The sequence below is a fragment of the Lepidothrix coronata genome, unplaced genomic scaffold, assembly GCF_001604755.1.
Source record: "Lepidothrix coronata isolate B3197 unplaced genomic scaffold, Lepidothrix_coronata-1.0 Scaffold124, whole genome shotgun sequence".
Taxonomy (NCBI): Eukaryota; Metazoa; Chordata; class Aves; order Passeriformes; family Pipridae; genus Lepidothrix; species Lepidothrix coronata.
This window is the reverse complement of record NW_016690304.1, coordinates 4789147-4815034: the sequence shown is the minus strand read 5'-3', so window position 1 is coordinate 4815034 and position 25888 is coordinate 4789147. Positions and strand designations below refer to the sequence as shown.

The window sequence follows — 25888 nt, the reverse complement described above, 5'->3', positions numbered from 1 at the left end:
GCACAGTGAAGTTGCTCTTCTAAAAAGGTTTGGTTTTCATGTGATGTGAATAGTTGGTGCTATTGCACCCTGTTGAAACCACAGCGACAGACTCCTTAAATAGCAAAATGGAAATTTGCTGAAGTTCATTATTGGAAACACTTCCATGGAAAAGCCACTTCTCAAAAAGTAGCCTAGATGTGTTGTCAGTTCCTGTTGTGTTTCCTTACAGGCCACATTTTTTTCCATTTTCACTGCTTTAACCTTGGCTGCAGAGCTAACTGAAAGGACAACTTGCTGTAAAACGTTGTGTGTAGGATGAGTGGCATGGAGGTAGACACAGAAACATCTGGTGCAAATTAAAATGTGATCAGCTGAAGACTTTTTTCAAAGGAGGTATCAGAGTTGCCCTGGTCACCTGATTCAAGTTAAGAGGCTTGCTGTAAGCTACTCCATCTACAGACGCAGACCTTTAAAACACGAGCCTTAAAGTTTTTCTGCATGGAATAGTGACATCTTCCCTTCTGTGTTCTTGACTAACTTCTGAACTATGATACTGGTAGCTGTGTTATGTGGTATTTTCTGAGGAATTGCTCTGTGGCTTTAAGGGTCTCAGTAAACCTCTGAGAGGTGAGAATAAAGACTTTTCCAAGTCTAGTTTTATGATGTTGACTGTCTCTGGGCCCGTCTCCTTGTGTTTCATGCCCTCTTTCTGCAGTGGAAAAATTGATGTAGCTGGTCTATTTTAATAAGGAAATGGACTTGAAATCATCTGATGGGTGTGCTGTTGAGGTAACACAGTCAGGAGAAAACAAAGAGCCCTTTTAAACACCCTTCTTGTCCAATTGTGAGTCCTTTCAAAAGTCCTAGAAAACTGTATCCAGACATAGTGTTAATTTCAAGTGGCTAAAGGTTGGCTATTGTGATACACTGGCTGCAGGCAGAGTGTGAAGGTTGAATGTCCTCTCCAAGAGCAGCCCTGCCTCTTTGTATGCTCCTTATGATGGTGTGTGTAGGGTAAGCTTGCTAGGCACACCTCCTAATTTAAGTTTTTCTTTTGTGCAATGTTAGAGCTTTGGATTTCTGTCTGCATGATTATACATTACCTCAATGTTTGCTTGGCCTGTGATACACAACTATCACTTAACTTCCCAGCTTTCACAAGATTTACCCAAGTTTGTCTTTTGATGTAAGATCTCTATTTAATTCTTCTCAGATTTCAAAGGCGTTGTCCCACTTCAAAGATCTCTTTTGAACCTACATGATATTGTGGGTTATACTTATTGCTTCTTTTAATTATATTCCACCTGTGAGGGTTTTGGGGCATGTCTTTGCTACTACAGCGAGTCCCAGAGCCTTCTTATGTAGGAATTAGTGTTCCTCTGTAATGTAACTTTAGAGTCAGTAATATTTTATGAGGGGAAAATACAGTTGTATCTGAATCCTATGGGAAAGGACCCAGTACTTTAGTCACATTAGCTTTCAGTTCTCGTCACTGTTCATTTGGAAAAAAAGGTGTCAAAATCTAAACATATATTTGTCAGAAATAGGCACACTTGTAATCTAAACATGTATTTGTCAGAAATAGGCACTCTTGTAACTTCTCCATGTATGTGTATGGATTATGGGAGAAGTTAATGGCTGTTTCAAAGTGTCCTGCATTTGCGTGTCCCTTTTTCTCTCATCTGAAGTTGTCCACATGCTAATTTACCCAGGCTTCTCTCCCAAAAATCTTTTTTGCTACAATCATTGGTCCATCTTCAGCACTTGTGGTGAGCTTTAATTTGTCTCTGTGTGCAGCCATGGCATCTCTCTCTGTCAGACCTCTCAAAGGGAACTGCCCACCTCTGTAGTGTTTAGGTTTCTCCTCGGAATTTGCCACTTCCTATTTGTTCTAATATCTGAAAAGTTATAATATTTTGAGAAGAGGTGTAGAGGAAAAAAAACAACTTCAAAACATAACGTGATGGAGTTGTGATAAATATTTTATGGGAGGCATATGTACTTTCTCCGTGTATTTCATAAAGATGATTGTGATCAATTATTTTCAAAGCCTTTAAAAGAACCCTGCACTTTTATTGTAGTATTCTGTATCTTGAGAGTGAAGTTTTATGCTTGTTCTGTGTAAGTGTCAGCAAGCCCTACAGGGTTATGGAATATTGTGCTGGAAGGGAATACATCCATTGTAATCAGCCCTGGTTACTACAGTGCATTGCTATCCTTTGAAACCAATATTAGTATAAATTGATAGTGGTATAAAGGAGACTANGTGCAATACTGAAATCTTAGTTTCATTAAATAAGATTTCAAATAAAGATCTGCAAAATCGCTGTTTGATTTGTTTGAATGTTTGTGGATTGTTCTTACCTGGCATCTATTAGTGTCACTTAAGAATTCCCAAGCTGTCCTTTATAACCACCACTATATTTTAACTTGTTTTTTCCTTCTCACCTTTCTCAAGCCTACACACTCTACTGTAACACTGTAAAAGGTGCAAAAATTTACATAACAGAGTGGCAAGTGTATTCGTCCTTCTAGAACATACTTTACTGCAGCACAAATACCTTGTACTGTAGAAATTGCCATAGTAACTACTCATTTCTTATTGATTAGATAGATAAAAATTCTCATAATATACAAGAAGTGTAACTTGCTGGCATATGGCTTCAGGCTACCCCTGTGGCAAATCTTACTTATGCATTCTCTCCTTTTTCTGCATGTAAGAGGTTTTTTTTAATTAATTAGTATTCCTTGGATTAGACCACAAAATAATCTTTTCTTTTCTGCCACAATGAAGCTTAAATTTCAAGTTAGACTTGATATGCAGCTCATAAGGCAGAATATTAACTTGTATTGGTTTGTTACGGGATTAGAACAACTAGATTTCACCTCAATGTGAAATCTGGAAGGAGAAGGAAAGAAGAAAGAGTTGTCTTCCATCACTCAGGGAGAAGGCTAACCACTTCAGGGCTGACCTCTAATGAGTAAAAGACAGTATTCTAGTTTGGCAGTTGTGATAAATATCTTTGGAAGGTGCTTTTTGAACGTTCTGATTGGTTGCCTGAGAAAATGAGTCCTGTTTTTATGTTTCTCTTGTAATACTATAGGTGTAGTGCTGATCTTCAGCAGTGGCACTGTGAGCGCTGACTGAGGCAGGATTAGGGCTACAGTGAGTTATAGTGTCTGACAGCTGTCTTGGTTCATGGACTGCCATTGCTGAGCATACTATTGTCTCTTGCAATCCTGAAAGATGCTCCAACAAGGCCTCTACCAAGTTTGTTGTGAAAGACAAGCTTTTTTGTGAATTCTATCAGGAGACTGTAATTGTGAAGCACTTAGATGGGATGTCAGGTAAAATTAAGCCCAACACATTCTTCAAATGTGAAGCATCAGTTTATTCAGAATAATATCAAATGAAGGAACAGCAACACTCAACCAGGTTTTTACACTGTAGATCTATTCTAACACTATTCTGGAGTCCTTTGAGGGGCAAGGGTGTTAGTTTTGATTATAGCCATTCTGTACGATTATTTCAGGATACTATTAGTTAGAAGTATAGGAGACTGAAGATTTTAGAGCGATTTTTAGTTCAGCTCTTCCAAGCCACTATTACAGATGATACTCATGCAGACCTGCTTTACTTGGCTTGGAGGCCTTTCCCACCACCCAGAGTTAGAAATGCTGGGTTAGGGCATCACTTTTATGTTGTACCACCCTTCAACTCCGTTGTCTTTACCTACAGCCAGACAGTCTTGTTTCAAACTTTGTGTGACCTCATGATAGTTTGAAAGAGATATTATTAATCCATAGGGCTACAGGAAATGATGCTGGTGTTTCAATAAGCTAGTCCTTCACAGACAGACTACCCAGGAAAAGATTCTTCTCCCTCTAGTAGGCTACAAACAAATGGAGGAAACTCTTTGGCAGCTGTAGATAGCTTTCATCTTTAACAGGAAGAGGTAGGCTTGGCTCTTCTTTATCTTTGGCCTGAATTCTTGTGTGCTTTCGTAAAGATTTTCACAGGCAGCAGTGGGAAGTGCAGTGTTTAGCATCTTTTGTCTGAGATCTTTTAGCATCTGTGTGCTGAGATCTGGAAGGCGGGCCCAGAAAACAGGCGGAAATGTGGTTGGGGAAAGAAGGGCAGTATGAGTGGATGAGGTAAGGATTTGGGTTGACAAATGAAGTTTTTTACAGTTACTTTGCTTTTATTTCTACCCCTTTATCCACCCTTAAGGGAAAGACCTGACCCAAGTGAGCCCAAATTAGGGAAAGTTTGCACAGAGCATTTTAGGGTCACCTTCAAGACAGACTTGGGATAGCTGGAATTCCTGTCCTAGCAGCTTGCTGGAGATCACTGGAGTAGAACTGACTGTCAAGAACTCTTCCTGTGCTGGCACTTAAGGGCCAGGGAAGGTTTTCAGAACACAGCTCACATGTGGTTCTCTCATTCATGAGTATCTGTTCCCTTAGGGGTCCGTACTGCTGTATGTCTCTGCTTGTGCAATGAACAATCTTGGGCAAACATCTTTGCTACTTCTGCCACTGTGACCCATTTTTATTGCCTCACCATTACAGATTAGGAATAGTCTGTTTTCTTTCTTCTCACAAGGAAGGAAAGACTTCCTTCCTCATAGAACAGTGTGAAAAAAGTGGAGAACTGAATCCCCAGATAGAGGGCTAAGGACTCTGCAACCTGCTGATTTCAAGACTTGCCTATTTTCTGTTGACACAGAACCAGAGAAACAGCCTTATGCAGTTTTAGATGCTGGTGTTCTTTTCTGATGCTCTTCTAAAAATCTTTATTTTTGAGGGGAAAGTAATAATTGAGTAATTATAATTGAATAATTGAATTTCATTCAACTGAGGAAATCTGCATGGAAACAATATATTCCAAGGTACTTAAAACAAATTTTTAAAAAAATCACTGTTTAGAGCTCTGAGTTTCAAGACATTTGTAACATTTAGGTATTTTTGTAAGTGTTTTAGAGACATCTGCAGAATGTTCTTATGAGCAATCTTGCAGATCGTAACAGAAATAAAAGCTGTATGTATTGGGCATTGCCAGGTGTGTGTGGATATCTAAATGCATGCACATATTTGTGTGTGTAAAATGCCTCCTGTATGCAGATATTAAACACATCCTCTGTGGGATTGCACTGTGCATACTTGGAGGCAAAGGTTCTGCATAAAGAACAACGTATCCAGAAGCAAATGGAATTAACTGCAGTTGCTGTAGGTTTTCGAAGCAGTGGCTGCAGTCAGAATCTGGCCTAAGTAATTAACTTACGAAGCATGGAAAGGAAAAGCAGCATGTGGAAGATATAATTAATGGGAACATATAACAGTCAGCTCTCACATAATAAATTGGCAGCTATGCCTGAGGTAACTGCCTTTTATTTGCAAAGTGCAGTTGGAATTTTTTAAAAGTAATTGCACATTTTCTTCCATTTCCACATGGTCACAGAGAACATCATACAGTACAAATACCAACAGGAATGCAATAAAATCATCGCTGTTGTTTGTTGTTTTTCCCGCTCAGGGCTATGAGCTTATTTGAGCCAATGTCCAGAGGAAAGGAGGAATACATTTTAGCTCAGGAAAAACAAGTAGTAAAACATTTTAGTGAGGTTTAATATGGAATAATCTAAAAGGACAAGGCAGGAACAACCAGAATAAATAACAGTAAATGGCCAGATATCTATTTGCAGAACAGATTTAGTAATGTAATTCTTCTGACTCAAAAGTGAATAATTGTTAAGATAAATGTTCTGAAATTCTTGCATTTTGAAGGCTTGAATTTTCCCCATCTGAAAGTCTACTGCAGCTTTTCCTGCACAGCAAATGTGACATCCTTGGGTGCACCACAGATGCTGGCAGATCTTCAAGGGAACCCATTCTACCACTTGCCTAGTGCAGAGTTCTGGAAGGCAGTGGGATGGCACAGTGGCTCTCAAACAGCCAGCTGCAAAATGCACTGCTGCATCCTCCTGCTCAGAACATTTGCAAGGGTGAGGAGGGCTTGCAGCTGGGGTTTGCTGCTCGACCCAAAACATGCGAGCTACTAGACTTCATAATTGCCATTCCCAGGCTTCTCAGTGAAGTAGAGGGAACTGCATGTCATTCCTGCTGCTCCCTGGCATGTGTGATTCCCCTCTGCACAGAGGTTGGGAGGTAGTAGTCTACCCACCACTGAAGTGCTTTGTCAGTTTGGGTTTGCTTTTAGTTTTAAGCAATCTGATTGCCATCACTGCAATACTGGGGAGGAAAAGAAAAGTCCAAATCCTATTGTAAGCAGGAAGGAGGATTTTGTCTGAGTGAATGGGAATGGGATCTAGTAGTAACCACCTGACACTGGAGCAAGTTCTTCTTACCATAAATCTGATTAGAAGCTTTACTGCTGTTTAAAATTGAACAGACTGAAGACCAGGAAATAGAGTTCTCTGTAAAATTCCTGCTGTAACCAGTCTCTGTACTGCTGACCCCAGGGGATCTTACATTTGCTGCAGGCTGAGCCTAGTAGGCAGTTTGTTGCTGAACTAAGCCTTTAAATAGACAGCAAGTTTAAAAAAGAACATCCTGCAATTTTTGTGCTGATGAATTTAGAATGATGTTCTAGCAAGCTCAGTACACTCCAAATTAATTAGCAGTGATCCTTTTAACAGGATAATTACTATATCAGCAAGTGGTAAACTCAAAATGAATATGAGTAGTCCCAGCTTGCATCCATAAGGAAGAGCTGTGTTGTGGTTCTACCAACTGATTCTAAATTCATCCCAGTGTGAAAGGTTTTAGACAGCACAGCTCATCATCAGAAATGTCACATTTTACCTCTAGACTTGAATTAAAATCCTTAATGAAGTTGCATTCCACTCTCCATATGTCTATGTCATAATACCATGGCAAATAATGATAGGCTTTTTTAAATTTCTGGTGGAAAAAGGCCCAAAATAAGAAGAGGAGGAGGTATTGCACATTATTACTATTGTATGAATGGTAGAAAGGGCTATGAAATACATGAGACTTCCTTCTTTATGGCTATGCATTTTCTTCTTTCCTAATGGAAGAGTCTGATCCTGCATAAAACAGTAAGAAAAACTCACAAGCATAAACAAATACTCACATCTTTGGGGTTTGGATTTTTTTTAAATAGGTTCACCTTTAAAGAATAAATGTCATTGCTTCTCAGGCTGTAGATAAATAAGTGTATGACTGCTGCAGTGGTGGCAGAAACACTTTTTATTCATTCCTGAAAACAGATTCTGGCTTTAGATGACTGAGGCTTTAGAAAACAGTGTTTAATTGGGCATTTTTCACAAGGGAAATTACCTTAATTAGGTCACTTTATATGCTTTTCTGCTCTCTTTCAGAATGGATGCAGAAATTTGTAAAACCACCTGTCATTTTGTGTGAGAATTTAATTTTTAGGTGGACTTTCAAAAATCACTTCTCTTACTTTTAACCTCTATAAACCAAGTCCAGAAAAGTCAATGGCCTTACACTGATCTCAAGAGTGCACCTGGGAGAAATTGGGACATATATAGTTCATTCCAAATGTGAAAAGTGTAAATTAATAATTAGTAGCCATGTCTTAAAAATGGGTCTTGACACTCACCAGACCAGGCAATCTCTCAAGTTATTTCAGGGGACCTTGTGGTGCTTTATGAAATGTGAAGTGGGTGCCTGAATCCTTTTGCTTAGATTGTCTTGTCAAACTTGAGCAGCAGTGCCATCTTCTTTCTAGTGAGATTGTATGCCTGGGTCTGGCCACTTCTAAAAAAAAATCATATAAAATGGAGATATTTTAAAAACTTGTCTCACCTGTAAGAACAGTGAAATCAAGAGGGGAAAAAAAGTATTTACAAATATTTTGGTGAGGTTTTGTGCGTGTGTGTTCTAACTGTGCGTGTGTTCTAACTGGTAGAAATAGAAAGGCAAGCAACTCTGTAGAAAATGCCTCTAGCAAATGCAGTTGTCTCCTAATGATCCATAAGGCTGCTTTGGGTTTTCTTTTAAGGTTTAGGTTATTCAGACCGTGCAGATTGTAAGTGTCTTTCATATGCAGTTTCATGGTGTTGCATAGTTCTTAACTGAATCCAGCCAAGGATGAGGTAACATCTGAAGATGGTTTTCTTAAATTTATGGAATGAACAATGTTCAGATGTCACAGTACCAGCAGACATTTGTCATCCCTCTTCACTTGCACAGTTGTTGCTGCTGAAGTTGCTCCCATGCACAGTGAACATATTGTTCGTCACACTGGAGTTATAGCCCAACCATTCAAGTAGAGCTAAATGCTTTTGTACTTCCCATATGGATAGGCTTGTCTGTCTATCTGAATACATGCAAGTACATAGGTTAGCACAGTGCCACCAATGGTAATAACCAATTTTGTTAGTGCACCCAACCTTTCTTGGTACAACCTTTCTACTACAAACTACGCCTACAAAATCCTGTGGATAATAATAATATGGAACTAGTCAAAACCCACCATGTAAATGGATTAAAAAGGAAATCCCACTCCTATGAATTTGCTTGAGAAATTTCCCCTACAATTTAGAAGAAATTTAATGTTCTCATGGTGGAAGAGATGACTTAGGCACTCAAGGTGTGTTTGATCATAGAAACAGGCAAAGCCCTTCTGAAGAAGCTGTGGGAAATGCAACTTCTTTCAAGTCAGTAACTGCTCAGTGATCTTCTGACGGAGCTTGGGATTCCTCTTTTGGAGGAAAAGCAACCAGCTCTTTCAATTCGTTGTCGTGGTGACTGGCAGCATGAGCACGAGCCTCGTAAGGCTCACATGGGCAGCAACAGACCTCTCCTTTCCTGCTCTTCTGCAGGATGGTGGCACGGAAGTCGAACATTATCACTGCCAAACGATACAACTGTAGAGTCACAACCAAGACATTCTTAGCTGTAAAAAATACCAGCATCTGATTGAATATTCTGAAGTGGCCCATGAGGATTGAACGCACAATGAAGAAGGGCCCATCCTGTATGAAAAGGCTGACCCAGATGTTCCACAGTTCCGCGCTGTACCTGCACAGCAGCAGGCTGGGGATCCGCCTGGATGATGCACTTGGTTTGCAGCCAATATGCTGTACTAGAAGCAAAACAGTTATGTTAAAACAACTTTGTGAAGCAAAGCCAGGGTTGGTTTAAAGGGCACTTATAAGACAGGGTACCCCGGATTATAAATGCATTCAACTGTGAACTGTGCAACATACAGCATATCCATTTTCTGGGATTTGTTTCGGCAAAACGCACTCGGCTCACGTGAGGCACTTATGTGGTCCAGCAAACAGGACCAAAAACCACTTCCCCTTTTCTATCCCACAAAGATACCAGTATTTATACACTTCTAAAGCAAGAAACAGAAATAGATCGCCTAATCTTTCTTCACAACCTTCCCAGACATTTCTTTGGTAAATCAACATGCTGATACATCATTCATGTATCTTTAAGAAAAAAACTACTGTGATGAATAGGAGCAGCCTGAGCTGTTGCACTTCAGCTTGTTCCAGGCTGTCTAAGACCTTGCTTTTAAAAGATTCACCAGATAACCATTGCCTTTTTCATGTGTCACAGAATGAGTAAGTCCTGTTAGTGCAGAGCAGTATTGAGCACTGTGTGGTTTCTGCTTGCCATGCAAGACTTGAGCCACAGTTACTTAGTTTTCTGGGTATCGATTGCACACAACTGCTGGAATGTGCATACAGGGGTTCCCCTTGGCTATAAAGGTGGTGGTGGGCTCAAATGCTCTCTGTGTTGTGGTGCCTAGAGAAGGACCAGTGGGAGGGTTTGTATGGGGTCATTTTGGCTGTCTCTTACAAAAATGCACGTAGCTTAACTAACTAACCTGTCTCTTGAACAGTGAGATTTCATTAGTTTAAAAAACATCACTACTTGTGATGCAGTAACAACCACCAAACATTTCAGCTTGCCAAAAGAATTCTATTGTTTGAGTCATCGCTGGGGAGGGGGAAAACCAGATGAGACTCAAATGGAAAATGAGCTGTAGAATGTAGAAATTTGCTGAATCCATTAGGCAAGGCTTCAGCAGCAGCTAATTTTTTAATATGTTTTTGTGCTATTACTGTTTAATAGTTCTAACTGCATTGCTGTAGTCTAATCGTAAGTGCCTAAAAATTTCTTTTACGTCATCTTGGATGCATGAGTAAACACTCTGATGCTTGAATAATAAGTACTATCTGTGCAACTGTATAGAAGTGCCTAAAATAAGCCATACCCATAATAATTTCAGGGAAAAATGTGTTCAATAACTTAATTTCTAACTGGTAAATGTAATTAAACAAGCAGAAAAGCAACAGCCAGAGGGAAAAAAATGCACAGATTGTTTAAGTGCTGTTTGAATTTATCTGAATGGTGGTGATGTGTATGGGATGTTTTTTGGTTGGTTGAGGTTTTTTTTAAACCTGAGTGCTGTGCATCTGTAACAGAATGTATTTTACCATAACAAGAATTTCAGCTGTGATAAATCTGAAGTGTGATTGCATCAGATTTTTCAGGAGACGAGCTGCTGAGCTGAAATGCTGAAATCTTTTCATAACTTTACTGTTGAAAACAAAGCCTAGTGCTGTCCATGAAGCAAAGGCTAGTGAATAAAATAATAATAAAAAATGGTCAGGAATTTTTAACTTATTATTTTAGTCATAGTGTCAACCTAGTAACCAATTTTGTGTAAGATGCTAGTGAGGATAAGCATCTTTGGGCTACTATACCTGTGTTGCAAACTTTTAGTGACTGGAGAACAAAATGGTTGGAACAGATGAGGACTCGGACAGCTTTCACTGTTCTTCTTGGTCATTGCAAAGCCCGTTCTGCCCAGGGACAAACACCACCCTGAGCTGACTGAATAATTGGGCCTTTTAGATTAAGGTAAGGGTGTACAGTCCCAACATCATATGGTCCTTTAGGTTTCCTGTGAATAGGCAATTTCTCCTGGGATAATGTCCCCAGTGCTTTTGGCTGTGCTGTTCTCTGTGGTTAATAATTGCCTGCCTCTCCACAGGGTCTAGAAACCTACCCACATTGGAGACATAATATAGTAGACCAGATCTAACTTGAGAGCTCACATGGTGAAGTTTAAGGCAGCAACAGGCAACTGGAGCAATACAACATTGCAATGCTTTTTCTTCTTTTTTCTGAAAGTAGAGAGTTCTATCAGGGAGATCAGAGGTTACCCAGAAACAAGCGTTTCCTTAAAAGAAACCATAATGGGCTTTCTTCAAAAGCTGTTGTTGTCATATAAATTGCTCTCTGCCAGAAGTCCTCGGTATAGCCTGTAGTGTGTGCACAGCCACAAGATGTGCCAGCCAAAACTTAAGAGCGTTTTTTCCCCTCTTTTCTTGTCTACGTGCAAGTACTAACCTGCAAGATCAAGTGGAAACTGTAGCATACTCCAGGTCCATACAGCAAGAATTGCATTTATGAGAGCATAATTCTTCCTATGGGAGGGGGAAAAAAGTGATAACAATAAAGATGCGGTTTTCTTATGTGATAACAAAAATGTTTCCTGTTGTGTTTGGAATGTCATTTAGAGTGGTTGAGTGAAAGAGTGATTTATTAATGCATGCTCTTGAGATTAAAGACTAAGGAAAACAGAGGCACCTCTTAGTATGGAATTTTTGCTGTTCAGGCTGCATGTTGCAGCTGTGTAATTACACTAAATATCTGATGCTAACATTATAATGATAAGCATATGGAAATAGACTCTGTAGCTCAAAAAGGAGATATCTTTACCCTTGTAATGATTACATTCCTTACATTCCTTGGAAGCCTTAAGCTTCTCTCCCAAGTGGGAGGGACCTCTTCTCCTGCTCTAAAAACGTTGCTTTGATATTAATAAAAATAAAATAGTATTTCTTTGGGAGGATGAACCTCTTCTGTGACTCTTTTCCTTTATGATGGATGTTCACAGCTCATCTCTCAGCACTGTGAGGGGGAGAGGAGCTTACTTTCTCTGGAAGAGGTCACAACAGTTGAAAATTCATACCAGACTGTCACTCCCTTTCTCCTTATCTTTGAACACTTTGTCATTCTATCATGAAGAAAGCACATGTGAGATAACCGAAGAAGCAACTTGGATAATGTATCACTAAAGCAAACTCTAGTTGCTTCCTCGCCAGTTTAAAACAATTCATTAACCTGAAGGAGGTTTACTATGTATCCAGTGTTTCAGCTCCTGTAGCCAAAAGAACTGATGCTGCATGGCAGTTCTGCTACTTGTTTGGCTCTTTGAACCTTTTATTGTGATGGATCTGACATGCTTTCTCTGCTGGCAACAGAGAAGAGCTTGTAGGACTAACAAAGCTTGTAGGACTTAAGCCTTTCACACAGGGAAAGGCAAGAGTAGGAAAACAGAGCCTTGGAATGTAGCCTTCTGTTTTCTATGGGAAATACAGTTCACCAGTCTGAACACTGCACATTACACAAGCGTCTTGCACCATGCAAGTTATTTAAATCAGCAAAAAGTCCTTACCGAACATCCTCAATGTCCAAGGTTTCACTGGCAAATTCAAGTATATCTGCTGCTGTTCCCACAAACATGAGAAGCAGCTGAGACAATTGATCCCGTGTGATTTCGACTCCAATGGGGAGAAGCCATCTCCCAACTACTAGTAGCAGTAGAAAAGTCTGGTGGAGGGCCAGTGTCCATACAGTCTCACAGATTGTGGAGAGCTGATTGACAAAGACTTTAGCCTGTTTAAAAGACAACAATGGCATACTATAACTTCAGCAGACTGACACTATAAGTACCTTCAGAGACTATTTGTCCTTGAACCTGCTTTTTGTTCTCTTTCATATTGTATGAGAGCAAATCATTTCTATCTGGCAGGCCTAATTTGAAAAAGACATGTTAATACAGACTTTGGATAATGAATAGCAAGCCTTTCTCTGTGTACTACTCCTCCTGTTCTCATTTTTCAGCTGAGCATTATCCTTTGCAGGATCATCACCCTGACATTTTCTAAGTTCATTTACTGAGATCTGGAAGAGAGTGGTGGAAGAGTCTCCTCTTTACACAGACACTTGTCTTGGCAACAATAGTTAGTATGCAGCATTTTCACAATGTGCTTTTCTGAAATTAGATATATATATTTAGTTTTACTCACTCTGCAAGAAGCTTTTCTCTCTAATTGCTCTAATTATCGTAAGATCTCCACTAGGAATAGGAAAAGTGTCCCACCGTCTGAATGATGTGGTGATCCGTTCCCTCGTTTCCATGACTGCTGTCTCTGGATTGATTGAAGTCTTGGTTGGTGACATTCACCTGAACTGCCCCAGGCTCATTACCACAGTACTGTTGTGAACAAAAACATGACACATGCATAAACATCCCACACAGGGAGCAGGTGTGCTCTGTGGCTGAGTGTGTCCTGTTTTGCCGAACTGTAGAGGATTCATTTGTGAAACACCGTTGCTGTTTACAAAGGTGCTCACTCTGAATGTAATTCCTCTCTTGTTCAGAAAGGAGAAATTCCTTTCGTGAGGGCAAGAGTGATGTTTGTTGGTAGGTCCCTGAGGAAGTGTAGGATTGTACTGCAGAAGAGGATGTAAATTCAAAGGCTGATGCAGTGGGTGACATCTCTGTGCTGCCAAGTCTGCACTCTTTGAATGTGATCTGCTTGCGGCTCTCCTGAACAGGCCACTGGGTTCCTAAATGGGCTCTCTTTTGCTAAAACAGTCAAATAAGGTAAAAATTGGTCATGGTCAGTCTGATGTGTTATGTTCATGGTCAGGCTCTATATTCAGACTTGTTCTCAAAATATCTGCTCCTATTCTCTACTATCCAGAAAAAGTTTTCAGAAAATGCCATTGTTTCATTTTTCTGTGTGATTTCCCTCAAGGCTGAAATCGAGTTGGGGTAGGATATTTGAGTTGTATTCTATGCCATTTCTGCCCCTGCTGTGCTTTATTTTGTAAGGAAATTCATAAGTGTGTGAGGTGAAATACAGGAATATTTAAGAAAAATGGACCTTTATTGTTGCCTACCCCCACAGAGTAGAAAAAAGTACTGGGTACTTTCTCCAAGTACCCAGTGCTCTGGGAAACTAAATGTTGGCTAAAACATACTGTTATTCCAACTGCAGTAAACCAGTGGCAGGGCTATGTTGCATCTGCAGCACTGCCCTGCCCTTCTACCTTCACACCCAAGGCTGGCCCAGGAGCAACCGGAGGGTTATGGTTCCAAAATCTGTCTTCATAACAACCCCTTAACATCTCTCTTCATTGTAATAAAAGGAGGGTAATTAGATAATCAAACCATGCTGGTATTAGAGACTTTTATCCTGTCCTATTTGTGCCAGAGAACAGCAGATGATTTGCATTTCTCCATTGGGCCCCCCACCATTTTATTGCACGGGGAGTGATTTTCTGCAACAATTGGAATGTGTCTGAGTGCATACTGAGTAGCTGTGTTCAGCATAATGCCTGCCAATACAAGGGCAACATTTCCCAGCAAATTTCAGATTCTACTTCGATACTTCACTTGGCCTCTGATAATGTTGCTCAGTATCTGAATAAATGCTGCCTCTTGCCTGACCTTGTGGTAGATAAACTTCTTGTGACTTGAAAAATCTGGAAAAAATGTCAGTGCTCGTTGCTTTTATAATTGGTGGTAAAGACTCCTAAGATGAATGCTTATCTTATTAGGACAGTGGGTGTGAGAGTGTTGAAAGACTGACACACAGATGTGGGGGAAGATGATATTTCCATTTGGAAGAGGGAAGTCTAAAGCTCTGGCCATGGAAGCAGTGAGATGGAGGAGCTGGTACTCTGCCTGGCTACAGCCTTGCAGGGCTAATCTCCCTGGGTTTGCCCTTCAGCCACAGGAGAGAGACAAAACATCTTGTTCAGAGGATATTTTGGAAATCAAATTTAACTAGTGCTCTGGAGAGACATTTATATCTGTTGCCTATAGAAAAAGCCTAAAATCTATGGAGACAAGCCCGAGGTCAGCCTTTCTGGATTACCTGCACAGGCAGTGTGACACAGTTGGCCGAGGAGGCCATGACCTAAAAATATTGCATAACTGTCCTAACCACCCCAGAATATTAAGTGAATATCAACAAGTAGCCTGGGTAGGGCAAAGGGATTGCTAACTCATGGAGGAGGAGGAAGGCTGACTCCAACAGCCTTTGTTTTGTCATTGTCTGCATTTGAACTCACCCTTGCCTGGTCTGGCACGGTAAGAGAATAAGAGCCATGAACCTGTATCAAACTTCACATCCAAGTTTGGAGATTTTTTTTGATTGGTGTTTTAAAACCCTGTTGCTCAGGGATGAATTTGCTGAACTTGAGGCAGAACTCACGTAGGGCAGCCTACTTGCCACACTTGCTGTATGTGCAAGGACAGTGGAAATCCCTTCCCAAACTCTGTGCCAACATCCAGTAAGTCAGACAGGCGGCTGAAGGACAGGACCGAAACAGGAGCCTGCAGCAGTTACAGTGTGTGGGTAGCAAGGTGTGGGAGTGCTGCTCTGAGCATGTGGTGTGGCTCTCCCTGGGCCACCAGCGAGCACATCCAATTACGGATCATCTCAGGGCTGATCCATATGCCCTCCATACCGGCAGAGGAGCTGCAGGGGTCAGCAGCTCGCACTGCTGGGAGGACGTGGAGGAAAGGCTTACAGGGGGCTTGCAAGGAACCTCTTTTTATCTTATTCTAGTGGCATAAAGGGGCAGGAAATATCTCTAAGAAAATTAATTTGTGTTATTGGTGTCTGTCACTTTTGTGAGTATTTCCAGCTGAGAAGTGGGTTTCCATTTCAGTGCAAGGCTCCATGAACTTGGACTGAATGGCACTCCCACGGCCAGTCCATAGCTCTTCTCAACTGTTTCCAGGCAGGAAATGGAAAATTGCATCTGCAAAAGCCAGTTGTTTAAGTAGGCTCCTGTTTTTTTCATTTAAGTATGTTCATGTCTTGTTTCAGTTTGTTCCTCTCTGAATATTTATTAAGTAGTGATTGTGAAGTGATTCACTTGAAAGTTTGGAGAAGAGCCTTTATTTTCAACATGTATATGCATGTAAATAGGACTGGTGATGCCAGGCATATTTACCTAGCGAGTTATGGATGTGCAGTGACTTAATGGGAACGTGACAAGGAAAAACTCAATACTGTGTTTCACAGGCATTTGATAAACATGGTTTACCTTTTTAATACTAGAGTCCAGTCACTCCTAAGTATTGAGACTGTATCTAGCTAAATAAAAATGCCTTTTTTTTTTCCTGTGCAAAGATAGAACAGGAGGAAGTTATACCCATTTTGTATAAATTCTAGCTCTGTTTACTTTCTCTTTCTTCTGAGATGAAGCTTACACACCTCTGATTTACAAAACATCTAATCAAAACAGAAATACTGTTGCATGACATGGCGACATCTCAGTGTATGGCCCGCAGAGAGCTCACTGCCAGTGTATGGCCCGCAGAGAGCTCACTGCCAGTGCATGGGGGACATCTGGAACACCGAACTAATTCAGGCAATTTCTGTTTGCATGTTATTCACAATCCATTATTCCCAAATAAAACGGAGGTTAGCTAAAACTCTTCACACTGGGTCCAGCATTGGGATGGTAAAATTGGCACTCGAGGGTACTCAACCGTGCCATTTAAACTGTTAATGTGCATGGAGGCTGTGCAGGCTGAGGATGTTTTGGAATAGCCTAGCCCTTCCCTGGAGCAGGCCCTCTGCCAAGCAACAGGTACCCTGCTTGCTGTCTGTGATTTGCTGCAAACAGTGTGGCCATCACTATGGCAACACGTGTGATGTCAGAAATTCAAAGCACTCCTGACTGCTTCATTTTGCTCGTACAGGAAAGCTGAAATGTAAAACAGGGAGAAATGATTGCTTAAGCTATTTTCCAAATTGAGGAATATAATGGGTATGGGAGGGAAGAAATAGTGAAAGATGTAAGATCACTTCGAGGAGATCATTATGCTATAATTTTAGCTGGTAAGAGAATCCCACCTCAGAATGAGGGAATGGACAGTAATATTCACTATTTCCTCAAAATATTCAATTTAAGGTGGTTAAAAATTATTACAAGGTTTACAAGTATCTGCCTCATTACTGACCGGAAGCCTACACTGACTCCAGCACTGGCAGTCGGGTAAGCCCTGCAAAAGGTGGTCGGTTATTGCTTTCTGTGGCAGTGATACACCTGGCATTTGAAAAGGTAACAGAGGTGTTTCTTTCTCTGAGATATTGTACATTATTAAGAAAGAATGTTTGGGGATTTTAATGGATTAAATGGTTTTAATTTTCTTGACGCTCTATTTTGCAGACAGCAATGTCTTCTCTCAGTACAGTTCAATTTACTTTATCATCTCTCCCAAACATGTATTTCATTCCCGAATATGTTACCACAAAGCAGTAGTTTCTATGCAGTCAGTATTTCACTGTTGATATATGAATGGTATTACTTATGTCCAGTTCTGCAGTACACAGAGAGGCAGAATTGCCTCTGTCTTAGGGAGGGGGGCTGCCTATTAACACCTGCTTTAAATAACAACACCAACACAAGCAGCTGATCTTTCCTGGTAAAGATTCAACACAAGATCAAAGTTCTACTGCCTTAAAAACCACAAACTGTTTTCGTGGTGAATAAATTAAAAGTGTTGATCTAGCATAATTACACATTCTGTTAGTATTTAAATAAGGAAAATCCCAGGAATACTTCAGTATTGAGAGTAGTCCTAATCAGGGTGCTGTGTTTGAGGTTAATTGATAGGAGGGCTGTTCGCCTTCTGGAGGTATTGTTTTTGAATCTGTTAGATTGTGTGTTTCCAGAACTCTCTATCCTATCTCTCCAGGTATAAACTAAGCTGTTAACTTGATATACTTCCCCTTTAATTCACAGTAGCAGTATATCAATAAGAACAAAGTATGCCATGTTCTAACATCATTTTGGGAAATAAACTGCTGCCTTTGACTACAGAATTAGCCTGTTTCTTGGACCAGGTTTAACTATGACAAATGTTCTCAATATCCACATTACCTGTCTGTGACTGTTTAAGGAGATTTGGGAAAACAAGAAGACAATAAATTCCTGCTGCTGTATTTAGAAAAAGCCTCAGGCATTTTCAGTGTAAACACAATTTTGAATATTTGATTATGTTTCTGTGGGCTCTAACAATGTTTCAAAGGAGAAAATGAGGCACTAGGTCTTCTTAGTCTGATTTATGTATTTTCTTCTGTTACTTTTTTTTTATTGTTTCAATCAGAACCTTTACTGCTGTGGATATAAGGCCTTGCATATGTGCAAATGCTGGGATAGACAAAATCTCCTTTTCACTACATGGAAGTGCTATAGGGACTTGAAAGCAGCCTGCATGAGGAGATGGTTCACTCAATGGGAGCTGCTGGGCTAAGTGACTGTTCTGGCCCTAAATGACCCCTGAACAATTGCCTTTAAAAGTGTTACTGTGTGTTTTAGTCCTGAATTGGAATCCAGACACCCCCCTCCTAGATTACTGTGCAGCACAAAGAAAGAAAGGATATAAACACTGACAGACAAATTACTGGCTGTGGTAACAACCAGTGAGTGTTCTCCTAGGTTGCAGCAAATATGAGGTAACCTGAGTATAAGACCCCTTTCACTGACACCTGTCTCAGTTTTTACTTTTTTGGAGTTGTGTTATCTGCTTTTAAGTGCTGTGAAACTCATACTTTATTTTACAAAGGCCTCCAAAGCAATGAAATTCTTTCATCATATTGAGCAAGATTCATGCTGGTAACCTGGGGGTGAAAGGCTGTGTTTTTCAAACTTCTAGTCCTCAGTTCCCCAGATAAATACAAATAAATGGTCTCGTTTTTAGCTAGGAATGAGGTTCATTATCTGATAATTAGGAAGTGCACAGTAGTCATAGTATAGCTGGCTTGGGAGACCCACCAATATGAAATAGAGAACTGGAACAAGACTTGGCAGACTTCTGTCTGTATGCCCAAATCCAACCCATCAAATAATGCATCGATTTCAAACTAGTTCATCTTGTCTCATAATAAATACCTGAGTCCCATGATGAATTTCTAGCAGCCATAGTGATGGTACTGTGCAAATCAAATATAAAAATATTGCTGGTGAAAACCTGTGAAGGAAAAGATATTTTGGTATTATAACACATCATAAATACCATATATCCAAACATTATCTGCACTGAAAAGTTATCTTGTGCCTCTACCATATGAGATATTAAGAAATAGGGTAACTGCAAATAAGAATTGCTATTTTTGCTGGATTACTTATGCTGTGTCAGTACTATAAATCACAGGTTTATTTGTACATGCATCTAGGATCATATATGGAAGTTTATTTAAAATCTCTTTTTAAGAACGAACCAAAGCCAATTTGCTGTTTGGATTTCCAGCACAGCACTCTCTGTACTTAAAAAGCCTCTAGCTAACATGCTCTTTCTGATTTCATGAAGAGTGAATTAATGCATTGAGTCATTTTACTGAGTGATGCTGGGATAAAGGTTGTGGGTCAGAATCCTGTGCATTGACACAGGAAATGTAGAAATAGCATCAGTTTGCCTATAACAAGTATTTCTTCAGTAGCAAGTCTTTCAGTGCAGGCTGTGCACTGAAAATGGGTTTATGAAAATGGGTCTTGGCCTTGTTTCCCCATTTGTGCTGGCAGTTGTAAAATTCTTCAGGATTTCTGTCTCTAGTTCTTCTTTCCTTGCCAGTCTTCTGTATCACTCAGGATGATGAAACTTTATTATCTTCAGTTTCTTTAGCTGGGTTTATGCAGAAGTCATGGAGAGGTTTTATGACTCCCTCTGCAAGTACTGATTCTTGTGAGAGTTGATGTTCTCTTATAAAACAGATGACATTTGTTTGGGGTGGGGTTTTTTTGGCAATTCCTATCCTTTTGGAGTAGGAATGAGGTGTGATGCCACTAATGTTCCGTCTGACTCTGCTCTCCAATGAGTGAGCATTGCTGCAACACTGCTGAGATGCTCAGCTGCCTTTGTATCACATATATGTACGGCCCAGGACAGGGCAGTGTGGTCAAACTCAGGACATTGGCTTGGTTTCTTCTATCCTGCCACTGGCACATTCTGCAGTGAATCTGAATTGCTTATAAGTATGCAACTACAGCAACACTTTGGTCAAATGCTGTTGCATTTATTGTTTGTTCCTATACTGAATGTACCTTTATTTTGATAATCATGACTTTTCCAATGGGGAGATTAGATATTGAGAAAAGAAAAAAACCCTGCTGCTCAGGGAAATGACTGGGTTGCTGAGCTGTTCTGAAATGTTTCAAACAATCCCCTGTAAAATAGTCTGGGTTTAGGTTTTCATAGTGTTTTTGTTTTCTTTTTCAAGGTTGGAAGTGTTGTTTGTTTTGACAGTGGGGTTTTTTGTTGTTAGCTCTTTAAAAAAAATAAAAAAAGTTATGATTCTGTGGGTTTTTAGCATGGTTATTTTGGGAGAGAACACACCTCTCATTTGAATGGAAGAACTAACATATTTTACAGTGTTTCCTGTAGGACTTGAGCACATGAAAAATCTGTCCAGCTGGCAGGTTAGCAGTACTGAGCTAATGATACCAGATCAGGCCAGGAGACTTCAGGGGCTTTAACCCTGCCTTTCTGTCAGAAGGGGCAATCTAGAGGAAATGTTACATGGCCAGGCTCACAAGAATACTTTTTCTCCACATGTGCCATTTAATGTTTTATGCTGGTGTAATAAGGAACAGTTCTCTGTCAGTAATGAACAGAGACAATATGAGGCTCTTGGATGCAGGAGCCTTGCAGCACAGTCTGCCCCTTGCTTGGATTGGTGACTGTCTGTAGAGGTGTTTCTATAAATGCTTCTGGTAATTCCTGTTCTAAATGTGTTTTCCACTGGAGTAGAAAATTACCCTGATACAAATAGATACTGACCATTTGTCTACAGTTCTTACCTATAAATGTCTTTACTGCGCTGGTTTAGGCGCTGGACCACATCCACTTTCAAAATTTCCTTCTAACTAAACGTAGCCCAGTCTTTTAGCACATGTATTAATCTAACATGGATCTGCTTTCAGAATCTTTTTTTCTTTGGATTTTCCAAAAGCTGCCATAGCAAGTGTTCCTTCATGAAGACTCTGTTGCTGCCTCTTTTCCCAAGTGAATTGGGTCTGCTTAATCTGCCTGTCTCATAACTGCATCTGGGGCTGTGCTGTTGTTAAATTTTCCAGTGTCCCAGACATTATCGCTGCTTTTACTACATTCAGATTTAGGGCATGGAGCACTTGTGTGGATTGTCACACAACACTGCTTCTGTTATGATGAGTTTCACAGGTTGCAACGGGCAGGAATTTAAGAACATGGAAATACTCTGGGGCTCTGGATTTGTCTCAGGGCCTGCCTGCAGTTTGAGTTTTTTAACAATAAAAGGTCCTAGTGAAATCTTGACAATCAGTTACATGACCGCTTCCTTTTCACAGGGCACTTGTTTTGGCTGCCTGAGTGCTGATGAGCTGTAGATGACAGCAGCAATTCTTTAGATGCACATAAAAACCCATGTGCTTGGGCAAGCTCTGCGATGAGTAACTTTTTTGTTCATTTCTAGGGCAGCATTTCAGGCATGAAAGTTCCCCTCTGGAAGAGCCTCTCAAATCCAAATATTTAAGCCACTGTTGCTGTATCAGAAGAGTGGTTGCCACTCATCTTTTATTTGTCACTGAGTTTAGGTTCATGCACTAGCATGGTGTTAGCACTCTTAGAAGGAGGAGGGAATGGGAATACAGTCCTTAGGGAAGGAGGTGCAAACCAGGGCACGACAGGACAGAGTATGAGATGCGGGGAATCTCTGTGGGTGCCCCAGCATCCCTCTGCAGCGCGTAGCCCCAACAGGCAGTGGCTCAGGAGGTGCCCCCAGCGTCCCCAGCCCACAGCTTCACAGCATCCACCTCTTGCCTGCAGCTACATTCCCACACTCTTCACTGTTAGTATGGATACACGCACAATTATACAGAGTGGCTCCCGAGTAGTCTGCCGCAGAACTGCCCCTCCTGAAAGCCCTCTGTTTGGCAATGGACTGGCCGAACTCTACCAGTTTTCCATCCCCGCCGCCCAGGAGCAGCCGGGGAGCAAACGCGACCCCTGAACGCCGGGGCCGGGGAAGCCCCTGCTCTCGGGGGCAGAGTCCCATCTCCAGCAAAGTTACATGCAAAGAAGCAAAAGGGGCTCCGCCGGGATATGCTCACCATTTGTAGCCTCTGCCTTGCTTAAACTTGAGGGTGAGCCCTGTCTCCAGGCACAGGAGAAGGTTGAGCAGTGCCAGCAGCCAGTACTTGGGTTCTTTCTTCACGGCAGTCACTCTCCAGACCCCGATGAGAGAGTGCAGCACGAAGAGCAGGCGAGTCACCAGGGCACTGAGCAGCACCATCAGCTCCATCCCGGAGCAGCCCCCTCCCTTCGCCCCGCACTGCGGGGGCCCGGCGCCTTTAGGAGCCCTGGGAAGTTACCTTGGGAGTCACCGGGAAGCCCGCGCCCCGCAGGCACACAGATCTCTTCTCTTCCATCTCCACAAAGGGGCCCATTATAACAAAAAAGAAACAGCATCGCCCCTCCTCCAGACTTCCTGAAAACTTTTTAAAGGAAAAAAAAAAAAAAAAAAAAGGCACTCTTCCATGCTGCCGTGGTTTGCAGGCTCGAAACAGCCCTGGCCGCCCCAAGGCAGGGGTGGGGGAGGGTTGCGTCTGTCCCCTCTGTCATCGGTTCGGGGACCCAGCAGAGGGAGGTTTCCCTCTCACAGTTACCATCCCTCTGCAGCCCCACTTGCTGCTCTCGCCTCGTAGATTTTCTAACAAAGAGGCAAAATGTAAGGCACGTTATTAATTTGAATCATTTTTGCTTAAAAGCTCCACTGCACTACTGAGAGTGCAAACTAAAAGCCCTCTTTCTGCTCCCCGTGAAAGATATAATTCATACTTGGGAGCTTTTAAAATCGTTTGTTTAACACGGCAATACTGGAAAGCAGAAACTGTGTGTTTAACTCAATACTGGAATCCCTTCTGCAATAGAAGCCAGAAAAGCTAGTTAAGCCACTCTGTTGTATCATCTACACCCCGCTTCAGGACTAAGGAGTGCAGAACTCCAGAAATCAGGATGAAATCTGGGCTAGTACTAATATTACTGAATTGGCCAATAGAGACATATACAAAAACCACACGAAGTTTTCTGTCAGGTCAGTTACCTCCAGACTGACTTTTAGTATCCTCTGTGGGAACAGTGTATAAAGTACAGAGTATGTTTTAAAATTGCTTTGTTTCTTATAGAGATTATCAATTTTATTTGAATTTACACTTGGGCAACCAAAGAGAAATTTCTTCTTGATCAAAACTGTTACTGTGTTGTTCTAGTTTTGTGTTAATTTACTGCCAACATGCTTAAATTGAGATACACCACTGAAAAATGCAAATCAAGTCCATGTAACATACTACCAAGGTCCCGACTTCCTAGCTGATTTAATTTTAAAAAGTCCTTTTTTTAACTTTAAACACAAGAAGATATTCTTCTAAGAGTTATGACCTTTCTAAGAAGGTATTTTTCCTCAATTGCTAAGATCTAAGTTTTCCTTACTGCAAAGCCAAACCTCTTCCTTTATGAAGTGCTGGTGCTGGCCACCTGATATCCTTGGGGATGGGGGGGATAATGGGGGAGAAGCCTACTTTAAAATAACCCTACCCAGGAAAACAAAAGTCCAGTCCACAATATGGATCACTGGCTGGGGAAATGCCTGTGTAAATAAATGGGCTGTGCAGCGTGCCTTGTTGAAGCAAAAAAATCAAACTCCTCACGCTCAGAGGAAAATTAATTCAAGTCAAGGACCTACTACTGATAATCCCCTGCCAACAGCCACCCGGCCATATCATGCCTTGAGTGCTGCTAGTTCACAGCCCTTCCGCTGGTGTTAAGGTCAAATCTAGTAGAAAAGGAAACTGGGAACAGACAGATTCAAGAGATTGTTTAAACAAGATATTACTCTGTGGGAGTGCTTAATGTCAAAGAAATGACCTGGGGGAACTGGTATATCTGACTGGTCATGGAGATCCTAACAGGGCAGATGTCACAAACTTGGAAAGATGATGATCAGTGGGATGTTCCCATGATACTGTGCTCTGGAAGGATGCAGTGAGCTTTGCTGATAGCTAGTAGTTCTGCATATTAAAGACGCTTTGGAGCTGACTTGCGTACAAAAGAAGTTTAATCAATGAACAATCCAGACTTCAGTGAAAGTCCCAAACTCAAATAGGAAGAAGATATATAGTATTGACTCAGCCTCCCTCACTGGTGGACCATGGTGGCAGCACAACAGCCTGAGGGAGGAAGTAAGTACTCATGGATGACTTTTATTTGGTCTAGAAGAGGCAAATACTGCATCCAGACTTGGCAGAGTATGTTTTTAGATGTCTCTGGCTAATTTGTGGAGCAGCTTGTTCAGGAGCCCACAAGGTCAGCGCTTGACTCCTCCGTGGTTTATGGGATACGATGTAGGGACTAACAGCTGAAGAGCTTCCCTGAAAGGGGGATCTTAATGTGCTTCGATTTGGCAGGAGTAAGGCAAGCCAGAGTTCTCTACCATTGCTCTGCTCAGCTTGAAAAAGGAAAACTAGATGCAGATCAGCAGGCTTGTTGAAAGTAAGACAGATGGACACCTAACTCTTTGCAGGGAGTATGGATGTTGCTTCCGTAAATCACATGGGAAGTGCAGAGAAAATAACTGTGTATCAAGAGAAACTTGAGAAAGGGTGAGAAGAAGCCAGCATTGGCAGGATTAGTGAGATTACAGGAGCAAGAAAGCATCCTTCAGAAAGCTGAAGTGCTGTCCAGATGAAGAAAACTGAAAAGATGATAAACTCTGGCATGTACAAACATGATAAGGCTGGCTGAAGGAGTGTGAGGGACAATTGGCAAAAAACATAATAGCTAAAATGTCTGTTATCTGTTCAAACACATCATGAACAGGAAGTCTGCCAGGGAATTGTTCGGTGAGGGGATGGTCAGGTGGCACAGAAGCCCTCAGGGGGTGGCACGGCTGTGCAGGAGGAACAGATGAACTCTTTGGAGTCCCAGCATGAGTACAGGTGTACACTGTAGAATGGGACAGCACTGACTCCTGCACAAAACCTCATAGAGTTAATTTTTTTATTTGGTGACATTATGTGTATGGGTGTTCCACCAGTTCTTTTCATAGTTTCTGCTATTTGCAGCTTACAGTTGTCAGGCTAATTGATCACAGGCTAGGGAGAATTACTTTGTTTACCTTGTTCTTGTACTCTTTCCCTGAGGATGGAGTTAGGTCTACTCTTGGATACAGGCAGTGGAACAGATGGACCTTTGCTGTGACCCAGAATGGTTACAATAACAGAGACTTTCTGGTCTCAGAAATTGTCCTGGAATGGGAGCAAGACAGTTTGTGTGTATGAGAGGTTGTAGTGTTGGTTGGATCCAAGCTGAAAGCAAGGCTTGTGTCTGTATAGAGTACTCTGCTAATGATATACCCTCTCCTCTGTTTTTTGGGTTTGTTTGGTTGTTGGTTTTTTTTTTGCCTGCAAACTGTGTCTGTGTGGATGCTGAAAACTGTCTGTGTCTGAGTTTTGGTGATTATGTGCTGTGGGGTTTTTGGGGAGTTTGGTTTTGTTTTAAGGGAGAGCTCTGAGCAAAAGAAATTGTCTCAGAATTTACTTCTATTGTTTACAAACTGGGATGTTTTTGGCAGTGAAATTTGAGGGTAGTGGCTGTTTGCCTTCTTCAGTTCAAGACATTTTGAAGATTTGATTTACAGTATTCATAAAGAAATAATTATAGGGTATTAAGCTGGAAGAGACTGGAGATGAGAATGGGTCATAAATTTGCTGTGAGTCAGTGTCCTAGTTAGGACAGCTGAGA

At 41.2% G+C, this 25888-nt stretch overlaps 1 protein-coding gene across 1 annotated transcript; it reads right to left on the bottom strand.

Annotated features, from left to right (window-relative positions):
* Positions 1 to 3457: 3457 nt before the first annotated feature.
* Positions 3458 to 22529, bottom strand: TMEM26 (transmembrane protein 26). The gene is made up of 6 exons (XM_017826170.1): positions 22201 to 22529; positions 19009 to 19087; positions 13187 to 13300; positions 12479 to 12699; positions 11368 to 11444; positions 3458 to 9079 (listed from the first exon to the last, which is right to left on the bottom strand). The coding sequence occupies exons 1-6, from the start codon at positions 22389 to 22391 to the stop codon at positions 8664 to 8666; spliced, it is 1098 nt and encodes a 365-aa protein (XP_017681659.1). The 5' UTR covers positions 22392 to 22529; the 3' UTR covers positions 3458 to 8663.
* Positions 22530 to 25888: the final 3359 nt, after the last annotated feature.

Bases quoted from the DNA above. Each gene is read 5' to 3' on its own strand.
- TMEM26 (XM_017826170.1), bottom strand. From the start codon at position 22,391: ATGGAGCTGATGGTGCTGCTCAGTGCCCTGGTGACTCGCCTGCTCTTC. The intron at 19,088-22,200 runs GTGAGCATATCC...TTTCCTTCACAG, and splicing joins CAAGGCAGAGGCTACAAATG to GTTTTCACCAGCAATATTTT. The intron at 9,080-11,367 runs GTTAGTACTTGC...TTTTGCTTCTAG, and splicing joins GTTTCCACTTGATCTTGCAG to TACAGCATATTGGCTGCAAA.